Source organism: Malaya genurostris, chromosome 1 (assembly GCF_030247185.1).
Source record: "Malaya genurostris strain Urasoe2022 chromosome 1, Malgen_1.1, whole genome shotgun sequence".
Classification (NCBI taxonomy): Eukaryota; Metazoa; Arthropoda; class Insecta; order Diptera; family Culicidae; genus Malaya; species Malaya genurostris.
In genome coordinates this window covers 41,207,192-41,220,026 of record NC_080570.1, presented here as the reverse complement: position 1 = coordinate 41,220,026, position 12,835 = coordinate 41,207,192, and the positions used below count along the sequence as shown (strand labels likewise).

General features: G+C 38.9%; 1 protein-coding gene across 2 annotated transcripts; it reads left to right on the top strand.

Annotated features, from left to right (window-relative positions):
* The first annotated feature begins 662 nt into the window (after positions 1-662).
* LOC131437919 (double-strand-break repair protein rad21 homolog) lies at positions 663-12,124 on the top strand. 2 transcript variants are annotated; one of them, XM_058607594.1, is made up of 7 exons: positions 663-1,023; positions 1,619-1,949; positions 2,021-2,308; positions 2,927-3,133; positions 8,924-10,786; positions 10,850-11,014; positions 11,087-12,124. In XM_058607594.1, exons 2-7 carry the CDS (start codon positions 1,692-1,694, stop codon positions 11,210-11,212), a joined length of 2,907 nt encoding a protein of 968 aa, XP_058463577.1. In that variant the 5' UTR covers positions 663-1,023; positions 1,619-1,691; the 3' UTR covers positions 11,213-12,124. The 2 variants fall into 2 exon arrangements, with proteins under 2 accessions (XP_058463577.1, XP_058463588.1); XM_058607605.1 differs by lacking the exon at positions 2,927-3,133 and having other exon boundaries at positions 664-1,023.
* The last annotated feature ends 711 nt before the right edge of the window (positions 12,125-12,835 follow it).

Below are 12,835 nucleotides of genomic sequence, written 5' to 3'. Positions count from 1 at the left end.
AAGGCTACATTGCCAATTAATTTTCGTTTATAGTCCAATGGACTTTCTTTTCACTTGACTACAAGCGAAAATCTCGCTGTGTGGCTGCGTCCAATCGTCAAAGTACGGCTGAAAACCCTTTCTTTCTTGCGAAATACTCTAATTTTCTCCGGACTAACACGATGCAACGTACTCACCCGTTGAGAGTTTCACCGAAAGTTCATGATAAACTAACTAAGCATTGCTTAGTAACGTTCAAGTCAAATGAATAGTTGAAGTTATAGGTTTTGACTTTTGACAGTGAACCGGATTCATCGAGGGGTCATATTTCACTGGTACATACAAAATCACCGACTATTCCATTTTGAGTTTATCTTTGTTTATATGATCCAATCTAAAGTCGACATCGATTCGGAAATCATAGTGAATCCGAATGAATAGAATTTCGAGCGAAAATGATTCACTCATTCGGCTTGGATCCATAATTCATTCCGAACTGGGTATGTTGGATGCTGAGACAAACATGTGGATAGGATTCTCCAATCCTGTTAGGTTACCAAAACTTTAATAATTTGACCGATTCTACATTGTGTCATTTAGACTACTCTAACTTTAGAGTGTACATACGGTCTCACCAGTGAAGCTCAGACCTGGCTCTCGGTCGCGTCAAAGCGTAACGGGTAAAAATTGGTCGCCATCTTGCCGTTCGGTGAATGAAGCAAGTTTGGCAGAGAAAAAGTGCTGTTTTGGCGACAGCCGGATGCAAAATAGTGGAAAAATTGGAGTAATGATGTAAAAATCTGCCGTAAAATAGTGTAAAATGAAAGTAGATCGGATGTTTTCGTTGCGCAACCCAAATGTGATCAGCAAAATAGAGTGGAAATGGAGGAAAAATGGTTTTGAAAAAGCGAGCGCCAAGCGTCCTGAAATAGTGTAGATCACTTGCAAAAACGCTTTATTTCGGTAGTAAACTGTTGTGAAAGTGAATAATTGAGATTGTTGAACTGCGAGAATAACAAAATAATAGGAAAGTGTGGTCCACAGGTAATTTTGAGCGAAATAATTATTGTCCCGTTGGCGTCATTGAATGGTTTCTCCTCCCAGTGAGTGTGTCACGTTCACTCCAATGTAAAATTGTACAGATAGAACATTGAATTGGAAGTATGAAGTGGGTGGTAGGGCTGGCTGTGAAGGATGTACAAAGGCGATGGATGAAGAAACGGGAATGGTGCGGGTAAAAAATAACGGCCAAATGACAGTGCTGTAGTTGCTGTTGTGAATGATGCTAGAGGAAGAAAAGAGTAACAAACAAAACACGGGCAAAATCGGAACATTTGTTTAATCAGTCCAGAAAAGTAAAGTCTCAGTCCAGAAAAGTAAAGTTTGGTAAAGTTGTGGTATTGCTTCCAGTTGAATATTTTTCTTATTTCATTTTGAAATAAGGAAATTTTTTTAATAAAATTTCTTATAATGGAAATGGCTTTTTTACAATAATTTTTCGGAGACTTGAGTGTAAGAGTTTTGCTTATTTTTTATTGCATACGAAAATGTTAAATTTGTTGGTCATTTGTCACGACAAAGCATAATTCATCGAATTGATACAGTTTTATTACATACAAATTTCTTATATTCTCAACAGGATTCAGGGATTATTCAAAAACTGATTCTAACACCTTAGAAGACATTGAAGAAAACGTGCAACGTAATACAACATGTTTTACGCTCACATTGTGCTGGCCAAGAAGGGCCCTCTGGCCCGGATCTGGTTGGCTGCCCATTGGGACAAAAAAATTACCAAGGCTCATGTGTTCGAGACTAACATCGAACAGTCGGTGGATGGTATCATGCAGCCAAAGGTGAAATTGGCTCTGCGAACATCTGGCCATTTATTGCTCGGTGTTGTCCGGATATACGCCCGAAAGGCCAAATATCTGCTAGCCGATTGTAATGAAGCTTTCGTCAAGATTAAGGTAATTGATGTTCATAAAATATTTGATGAAGACGACTCTATTCAACTAATATTACCACCGTTGTGTTGTAGATGGCTTTCCGACCTGGAATGGTTGATCTGCCGGAAGAGCATCGGGAGGCGGCTGTCAATGCCATTACGTTGCCGGAAGTTTTTCATGACTTTGATACGCCGCTTCCCGAGTTGAATGACGTTGACATCGAGGCTCACTTTTCCATCAACCAATCCCGTGCCGATGAAATCACGATGCGCGAAGACTACGGCACCTTACCGATGAACATTCACGACGATGGCTTCGGCGATATGGGATTCGACGACACACCGGATATTGTCCGTGAACGAATTGAGGAGCCGATGGAGGTAAGTTAATTCCGGAACAATTTGTAGATTGATAACTGTCTTTCTGTGTTGTCTCCGCTAGCTGTAAGATCTTCGTTTACGTTTATTTTCCGTTTAGTTTGATGAAAAACCATTTGGAAAATAAATTCGGAAAAGCGCACAAACTTAGCACACTTGGACCAAAATTTTCCTGTTGTTTCGATGTACTTTCCTATCTCTCTCAGACTATCGGACAAAGTAGAACAGATAATGCAAAGCAAGATTATTTGGTTCAACATTTTGATTACCTTCAGTATTGTCGCGGGTCAAAATCAAACAGTCAAAAAGCAGATTATTCGTTGAAGTTGTTCCTAATTTATTTTCCCTAGTAGCCTTATATATTTTGACTATTTTTCCAGTTCAATTTTGCCTGAACAATCGATTTTGTTTCGGTTTTGATGGAAGAGCTCTCTCATAATTGATTCCCCCTGTTTCTCTCTCTCTCTGTTGTTTATATTACTCTCCTTTTCACTCGCGCCAATCATCGCCAAACAATCATCATGACCTGCCACCAAACAAACAACCAACACGTAAAACCCTAAAACAAAAATATTGCAAAACACGTTGCTCTGCGGTTTCCTTGCGTTGGTTGGCAAACAGGAAGTGGAAGACGCACCGGAGGCGTCGCTGGTGGACGCGGATATGATAACGGGTGAAAGTAAGCTGGCAACAGAGCTTGTAAGCAGCGGAACGGACAGTTCCGGCAAGGAAAAACCGGACAAGAAGGGCCTTCGAGCCCGCGCTAAAAGTCTGTACGAAGAGCTAAGCGAACAACCGCCCCAGGATACCCGATGGAACGAGTATCTTGTAAGTAGATTACCTGAGAGAGATTTCCTTGATCGAATCAATCTACCTATCAACGAATACGAAAAAAAATAATGAAAGAGCTTTATCCTGCTTACTTTTTTTTCCTTTGAGTAACATTAACCTTTTTATAAGTAGTTGTTGAACCCATGTCTGAGGGAAGGTAGCCTTCCTTGGCCGTGGCACTAATGTTACTGTTCTACATCTTTTACTCGCTTTATCACCGACACGTTTCTATTTGGCATTGCGTGCTTTTCCTGAATTGTTTTTCTGAATGGTTTGCGAATGACGTTTTCGGGTATTATAGTAGATTTAAGTTTATTGATTTAACATGAAAATAATGAAAACTATCCAGCGTCCAGGTCGGATTTCAGAGCAAGATTTCCGATGTTACTAGTAAACATGTAGTGATCCATTGAACCGTTCATATGAAATCGGATGAGGCTCAGTTTGATGGAAGCTGAATAATACGCATGAAAGTTCCATCGCAGGGAGAGGCTTAGAATCTGTATAAGCTTTTGACATGTTGATTCTCGATTGTACTTTCAACTAACAACAATATTTTATAACTATAGGAATGTTTGAATCTTGACCAATTCCGACAATCTTATGTTTTAATCATTGAAAAGTAATTTCCATATTTTCAATGCTACTAATTGATATGAGTTAATTCAATTCAATTCAATTATCAAAATGATTTTTTATAAGCTCTAACTGTACGATTCAGATAAACCCTATCTCCTTAGGTTTTCTTTACGTTTCGTCTTCGTCCAGTCAGTGCATCGGGGTGACCCGTTTGGCATGAAGTCACTTGGCATGAAGCCGTTTATCATATTGCTGTTTGGCATAATGATTGTTTGACATAATCACATTTGACAGTAAGAGAAACTTTATATGCTAAAGTCGTTCCTTTGTCCTAACACATTTTTGGGTGCATAATTAAAAAAATGATCGCGCGCCCGTCATGTCTAGCGTAATATTTACAGAAATTTTATTTTATCAAATGGTAAAACAAGAGGATATTCTCTTGTCGAAAGGCTTTGAACGTTTTAAAAAAAACTTTCATTGTTCGCGATATGTTCGTATGATTGAAGATATACTTTGCAATACTCTGATCGATGAGACTTAGAGCAGTGCACAATAGCACATAAGAAGAGCCTAAGACCATTCGCTCAGCGGCCGCTCACTGTAAGAGTGATACATATCTCTATCCAGTATACCTCATATGTAATCTATTCCATATTCTGCTAAAAAAGGTTAAGCTTCTATACTTTTAATGCAAGTGCAATATTTCCGACAAGTGAACTTCTGTGTCTGGTTATTAAAGCCGACCTTTACTGCTGTCCTGTTGAATTCAGCAATTAATTTCAAGCATCACGTCGAATACATAATCTCTGAAGCTTCTACCAGGTGTGCCAGTTTATAATGCGGAATCTTCTCACAAAATGCCGCTGCAAGCAGGGATAAGTTCACCATCTGTTGCGTCATTTTTTCACAGTGTACTCGTCAGTGGAAAGATTCAGAAGGTGAATAAATAGGTTCCTCACGAGCTGAATGACGGACAACGTCAACGTTGAACGAAATTTACTTTCCCGGCATGAAACAAATGATTCCTGCTCCGGATCGTGACATAAAGTAAGAAATGCATTTATTTTGAAAAACCCCAAGCCCAGGAAATCATGGGTCGACCCTGCCCAAGCATTGATATCAACTACAAAACCCAATCCCTTCGGGAAAAAAACGGAGGGATCAAGAAAAAGTTCTCAAACCAGGGGACACTGTAAATACTAACACACGCACAGTGAAAGCAGTCAAGAACATTATTTCTGAGCTCAAATGGAAAAATTTGCCGCACTCCTCATACTCCCCAGATTTGACCCCTTCCGTTTATCATTTACTTTCATCGATGTCTTGCTCTTACTGAAGATGTGGGGAAAAAATGACTTCACGGCTGGATCGCTTCGAAAGATGGGCAGTTCTTTTGCCGTAGTATTTCTGAGTTGTGGGATAGATGGACAAATGCCTAGCTTCCGTAGGCAACTACTTTGAATAAAATATTTTGAGCCTATTACCTACAATCAACAAGTATTTCCATTCAAAAAATCCCACAAAATTAGCTGGCACGCCTGGTGAGACACTTGGTTGCATTTTTCGTATCTCAAAAGATTTTTTATGCACCTACTGCCTAACGTCAATGCATTGCGCACTGGTTCGTTCCATTCTTGAATATACTTCTGTCGTCGGGTCGAGTTTCCTTTTATGAACTTGACATCCAGCGCATCAAATGTGTTTAGCATACATTTTTTCGCTCCTACAACCTTCTAAGCTAAGCTAGAAAACTGAATCTGTAATAATTTTTTTTGAGTCATAATTGGATAGGAGTATTCAATCGTTTTGTACATGTATTTGATTTTTTTACTGTGTTGTAACGCGATAAAAAGTTTGATTTAAAACTTCAGTTTAGGCATTTTTCCGGAGTCCAGTGCTTGAATGATAGGTTTACCTCGAGGGCTAGATTTAATACTTAGTATTGAGCTTACGACAATTATTCTGTTGGATAATTGTAATCTACTGATATAAAAGACGAGAAGGTTTTATGCCTGTTGGAGAGAGCGATTTCAGCTCCAAGCGGCATAATTTTGTTATTTTATTTTTTAATTAAATGTTTATTGTTTCTATTTTGTTAATTGGTGTAGGGAAGGGCTCCCTATTTCATCTCATTTGTAAGGACGTTACCTTAAAACCCTGATTCAGCAAATCACTACGATTTTTTCATATTTCTGCTTAATTCGCCTAATAATATATAATAATAATAATTAAAAAATCAGCTAAAAACACTTCTGATATGTTCACTACTGTGCACCTAATTTCATCTCAAAGGTTTTATATTCATCCTATCGTTGGTCCTTTATTCATCCCATAAATTAGCAATGGCGACAGCAATCAAAACAAAAATAGTGCACTATTACACTTACCGGTTTAAAATGTCAGAATTTTCGTTAAAAAGGGCCTAATGCCAACTATGACACAACACACGATATTTTAAAAAACAGTTAGGAATCATTCCGACGTTTAAATTTTTTTGGATCGTTTTTATTACCTTTCGTTTCAAATTTAAAATTTTACTCTGCAGTTAATTTGGAGAACTTGAAAAAAAAAAAGAATTGTTTCTATATAGGCATTAACCCTTCTTGAAACAAAATGCAGAATCAGAGATGCCATTCATACAGATTTATCTGTATTGTATAGATTTTTGCGTTCGCGTTCGTTAAATCAGATTACAGATTTTCTAAATTTAATACAGATTTGTAAAGGTTCAGTGAGTGTAAAGTAAAACGTTAGACTTTTCTCTCTGAGTATCTATTAGTATTTGATTGCAGTACTTCTTTAAAAGTTTATTAATCAACGGACAAATCACATGTTAAAATGGAAATCTTTTGTGCGAATGTTTGATGATGAACACTGATAAACATCTATATTAAAATTTAAACCCAATTTGAATTTGATTTGAATTTAATTCATTTTATTAGTGAACACAGATAGAGCAGATACATATTTTCTATGAAAATATCTGGCATCTCTGTGCACAGCCGATTAAAAACACACATTTAACAGTGTTATGGTGACGTATAGCGGAAAGAAACCAGTGCTACTAGATTTGCCACAATGGTTATTGGATTAGTATTTAACACGCTCTATTTGGTAATATTAGAATCCGAAACAGTTTTATTTTTATATAAATATCAATGATATAATTAAACTAATGTAACGAATACCAAAAAGTACTTGTTGATGATAATTTAAAGAAGAAAAAATAAATGTTTTTATTCAACATTATAAGAAAACTTGGCAACCTTGCGATTTGAAATTAGATGAAAACAAAGCGCAATTAAGTGAATTAAGTGCAAATTTATATCTCATATTTTTCATTGTTTTTATTGCTTATCAGGTAATTTCAGAAGTCTTTAATCGTTGAATAAATAAGTGGAAAGTGAACATTACTAACTATAAAGTCATCCAACATTGAATAGTTGTGTAATTATGTGAAATAGTGATCATGTTTTGAGACGAATCGATTAGTAAATATACAGAAACATGATTAATTGTAAAACTTCAGTCGAAAGTGGTTCCTAAATCAAAAAGTGAGTTTATTTTAAATGAAAAAAGCGATCGTTGAAGGTTTTTTAACTATTTTTTCAATTGGAAAGTGTGGCAAAACCTAGAATAAATGTTTTAAAACGTTCCACAGCTTTGTTCAGGTACGTTTAAAGATATGATTAATGTTCAAAGTTATGAGGTGAAGGAATGAGATGGAAATTGGAGCTGCGATGAAATAGGGAGCCCTTACCCTGGTAAAATAAAACACGGTTAGCTTTCAAGTTACAAATTTTGATTCGATTTCTGTTTAGAAATTTATCACATTTTTGGCAAAACTCAAGATCTACACAATCAGCCCAACGCTTCTCTAAGATTTCAATACCTTTCATGTAGAACGATTTATCTTTGTCCTCTAAATAAGCGTTTGTTTCAGCGATGATTTCTTTGTTTGAGTAGAATCTTCTTTTTTGGAAAATTTTCTTGGAGTCAGCAGTCACTCGACACTATATCAGCATAGCATGCCGCTTTTGACACGGCGCATTACATTGATGAAAGAGCACTTTTTTCTTTCTTGTTTAGGGTCGATTGTAGCCGATTTTGTTATTCATACGTATCAATTGGCTATTGATAGTCTTAGTCTTTCAAGATAGTTAATGAACAACATTTTATGAGCGCCCCAAAATACTAAGGTTACAGCCTTACCGGTTCACGTTTACGTTTTTGGCCGCCTTGAGCGAGTCTCACCGACTGCAGTCCACTCGGCTGTCGAACGCTTTGACTGCGGTGTTTAGTGATGGATCCAGGTTTCGTCCATTGTCACTGCCGTATGACATTTTTAAAATTCAAAAGAGCACACAATTCTGCTTCGCGGTTTTTAAAATAATTTCGTGGACTCGACCACGGTTTACGGACTAATTACCTTATTTGGCCGGCTGGAGCGTCCAGCTTCTTCAGTACGAGCACGTTTGAACTCAGAATATCACCGACGAAAGGTTGTTTTTGATGGAGCAGGATACCACTTCTCAAATCATCAAAAAGCAATGATAGATTAACTCACGAAATTGGTTTTGAGTTTATTGCTTTGAGAATATCAAGACTAGCGTTACTTAAATCACTGTAACTCGTGAACTAATCATGAGAATGTCATGAAATTATGACAGGTATATTTCAAGGTTATTACTCATTACGGTCATTACGTCATCGGTGAACAAGCTTTCATAATAAAACGAACCGAATTTATTCCAGAATCAATTTTAATAAATCGATATTATTAACTCGTACTATTCTGTTTATTAATCTTTTTTTTAACTACCGGCTTGTTACGCAACTTTTTTTTTGTATTTTTTCTATTTACTTCAAAGTTTTTTGGTATGTTTCGAAAATAGTGAATCGAAGAGACTACAAATGTCGGTTGGTTGCGGTTAGCTAAGATAGTAGACAGTCTATTAAATTTTCCTGTTCGGAATAATATTGCTGTAGTTAACAATACACTAACAGATACTCTATTCCATTAACCTATTCATGACACTATTTCTATCCAAAATTTGAAAAAAAACGAACAATTTGAGTCCCGAAGATGCGGTATAACTAGTAATATTCTTTTCATAAATCATTGTATTAGCACGTATAATATCGAGCCTTGAGTTTGATTTGTCACAGCTAATGGTACATTTTTCCTCCTCCAAAAACCACCAGGATGACCTTTTCACCGATCCGGTAGCACCGCCTCCTGATCTGGAACAGGAGAAGGAACCGCTGCCGGGCACCTCTCGCTCTCTGCTGGAATCGTTCGATCCGCATCATCCGCACGGTGTGGACAACGATGGATTCGGTGACGAAGGTTTCGGTGCCGAACCGGCAGCCGGACTGTTCGAGGGAGACATTTTTGAGGACGCTCGGTTGGCACCGGAACCGGAACTGCCGGACGCACCGGCTCAAGTACAACGAGGAGAGGAAAATGATAGTGACGATGATGACGACGATCACTTCGATGCGGGCGGTGCGCCTTCGCCCGCTGCCAGTTCGGACGGTTCACGGCCACCGTCGCCAATCATGACGCAGCAGTTACTGGATGAGCTGGAGAAACCTGGAACCAGTCAAATTCAGGGTCCTACGAAGGCACCCATATATCATGATGCAGCAGCACTGGAAGCCCCAGCTACACCTGCATCCGATCCACATCACGATGAAGGTGACAGAAGAATGGACACCGCACCGGAACGGTCTGGTGAAATAGGGGCCATGGATGAAGAGGGTGACCATGCAGAGCAAACAACTCTATTACAAAACGAAGAGGAAAGTTTCGCACTAGCACCGGTGGATGCTTCCGCATTGAAAGGTGTAACAAAAAGTAAGCGGAAGCGAAAGCTGATTGTGGATGAGGTCAAAAACATCAGTGGGGAAGAAATGAAAAGTCAGCTTGCAAACACTTCGGACATAGTGACGACACTGGATCTGGCACCTCCAACGAAACGGTTGATGTACTGGAAGGAAACTGGTGGAGTGGAGAAATTATTTGCATTGCCTTCACGTGATATCCCAGCGCGGTGTCTGTTCAAAAATTATCAACGTCATTTGACCTCCCGATCGATAGGTATCGAAGATTTTACGGTTCTCGGTCCTTTGGATGTGTTGGGTGTCGAACAGCAGCAACCAGAACGACCGGAATCTCCGGTGGCTCAACGGCGCGGCAGGAAGCGGAAGCAACTGGAACTGCTGCCCCCAGAAACACCTGCCACGCCGATGATGCCAATGACACCAGCAACACCGGCTCACCTGGATCAGACATCTGTCGATCAGATGCGAGAAGCGATTGATATGCCACCACCAACACCAATCTCGATGGAGTTACGTGATCAAGAGATTTGTCCTGATATCAGTCAAAATTACCCGATGGATGGAAGCATGATGCCACCACCTGCTACTCCAGGCCTCAGTCATCTGGGCAGTCCAAATCTAGGAATGCACACACCGCAAATGATGCCACCTACACCGGGAATGCCAACAATCCCGATGACTCCGGGAGGGTTGGACCACGGTGGTTTAAGTCTGGCGGGTTTACCCCACGGAGGTTTAACACCAAGCGACTTGCACCATGGTGGTATGACTCCGGTCGGTTTGCAGCATGGTGGAATGACACCAGTCGGACTGCAGCACGGTGGCATGACTCCTGCCGGGTTACAACATGGAGAAATGACTCCTGGCGTTCTGCAGCATGGTGGAATGACTCCTGCCGGATTGCAGCACGGTGGAATGACTCCTGCCGGATTGCAACACGGTGACTCCGGTCACGTTATGCCGGACCTGCCAGGAGCGATGACACCGCATGGGTTGGATCATGGTGGAATGACTCCACATCATGCCAGCTTGGAGAGTATCGATCAGATTCCAAATCTTCCAGCCGATCAGGTTTCATCGATTTTGAACGAACCAGGAATGGAGAACTTCTCCAACATGGGTTACGAGGCTCATTCGCATTCGCCTGCACGGGGTGTCCTTGCCGATGACGTACACAACGAATGGAACCAAGATTATGAGTTCCCTAATTCGGTGGGAGCGGTAAGCGTGAAGAAATTTATTTTTATGAAACAAAATTTTAATTTGTTCTCTTTTTTTTCCCAGCAACAAGCCAGCGAAGAGCAGCAAATCGACGAAACGATTGAACAGTTCGAAGAACGTGTATTGAACAAGCGTGCTGCACAGCTGTTTCTTTCGGTTCGCACTCGACTACTCAAGTCCGACAATATGGTTCTGTCAGATATGACACATCGAAACAACAAAAAACAGGTTCGTTCATAGTTTGGTTTTGCTGCTTCGTGACAGTCTTTGATAACCCGTGCATTTCTTTTATTCTTACAGGCGGCTCAAAAATTCTACTCCCTGCTTGTGTTGAAAAAGTTCAAAGCCCTGGAAATCTCGCAACCTAAACCGTACGATGATATTCTTATCAGTCGAGGTCCAATGTTCGATAATCCCAAGTTATAAGTTGTTGTCCGCATGGTTCTGTTTAGCAGGCTTAAGCTTAACAGCGACACTATTCAGTTTAAGGTTAAAAATAAGTATTTTGTTAGTATATTAAGAAGAAAGATGTTATTTCAGTAGGATTTTAAGTTGAACATGGAAAATTCAATAGCTTGTAAATAACATAAAGTAATAATTTAATCTTATAGGAAGAAAAACACCGAAATTTCTTATCAACAATTTGGATCATTTGCTTGCCAATGAAATTTTCCAACTTGTTGAAGGTGGCCCGGATTGTTGCTCTCAAATGATGTTGACTCGAGTAAAGTTTGTATAATTTATCATCTCTGTGCTGTTTCAGCACATTTAGCACGAAAGCATGATGTGTTATTTCATCACAATGAGTTTTTTTCTGCGCAGGCCACATGCTTTTGCTTAAATGATAAGCGGATAAAGCTGTAAAGAGATGAATATGCTTTTTATGTAAATATTTGTCTATTGGATAGGATGAACATTTACGCTACAAAAATAAGCGGATGTTGATAGCAAAAGTACTAACGAACAAAACTAAACGATAAGAAAGAAACGAAAAATTTCAACAAATTTGTTTGAGAACTGCTGACTTGCACTTTTGCTTAGCGTAAAGGCGGAAGCCACCGGAATCTCAAACAAGAACTATTTGAGCTGCATTTATTGTACTGTTTTGAGCCGAGCAAGTCAAACTATAGAATAAAAGAGGTTTTTTTTTGTTATTATGTTTTGTCGATAAGAGCACAGTTTATATTTGGTAATCGAAAATACATAGTTGGTTAATCTTTTCCATCGGTACACAAGAATGCTAGATTTGAAACGATTAACTGATTGTACTTTTTCATGTAATAAGTACTGTACAAAACTTAAACGAGTTAAAATAAAGTAAAACTTACATACCTAGTATTTTGTTGTTTTTTTTTGTAGTAACAATTGTATGGTAAATATAGCGTATGACCAACCAAGCATGGGAAATCTGCCCCCAAAGGGAACTTATATCTTTATATCATATTAGCAAGAGTTTGCGCTGGGGAAAATTTTCCCAAAATTTCAACCTTTCGCCTGTTATTTTGACGGAGCTAGGGAAGTTTTAGGCATTGTTGAGGTTTCACCTTTTCTATAATTTGTTTTTGAAGATGTAGGGTAATGGTACCCCTTTCATCTATGTTCCAGCACCACTCACATGCGGAACCCATTAGACAGAATGAGATCTGTTGCTTCTGTTTGATAGATTGAGTTTAAAAGTAAGATGAAATTAGATGCATTGAACGTCGAGTCATCGGCAAAACAACATGGCGACTCTACTAATAAGATGACTATTGGTACAATAGCCCTATTTCTTGCATTAAAAAATACTTAACAATTTTGAAACGCTTTTTTAAATCGCTGTGAATTTTATAGTAATTTTAGACGTGGTTTCACACTATTTAATTTTTTTCTACAAATCAACAACCAAGCATGTGTCTCCATTGAAGTTCATTTAGAAGGAAACGCATGGTGCATGAACTACTTGTACCGCTCTTCGACTTGTTATAATCGTTGAAAAGTTTCTTCGAACCGATCGCAGCTCAATAAACAGTAATGAGTGTGTAGGCGGAGAAGTTTTGGTAGCTGATA

Excerpts from the sequence above, each read along its gene's own strand:
- LOC131437919 (XM_058607594.1), top strand. The coding sequence starts at position 1,692 with ATGTTTTACGCTCACATTGTGCTGGCCAAGAAGGGCCCTCTGGCCCGG. Across the intron at positions 1,950-2,020 it reads AAGCTTTCGTCAAGATTAAG|ATGGCTTTCCGACCTGGAAT; the intron begins GTAATTGATGTT and ends GTTGTGTTGTAG. Across the intron at positions 11,015-11,086 it reads ATCGAAACAACAAAAAACAG|GCGGCTCAAAAATTCTACTC; the intron begins GTTCGTTCATAG and ends TTATTCTTACAG.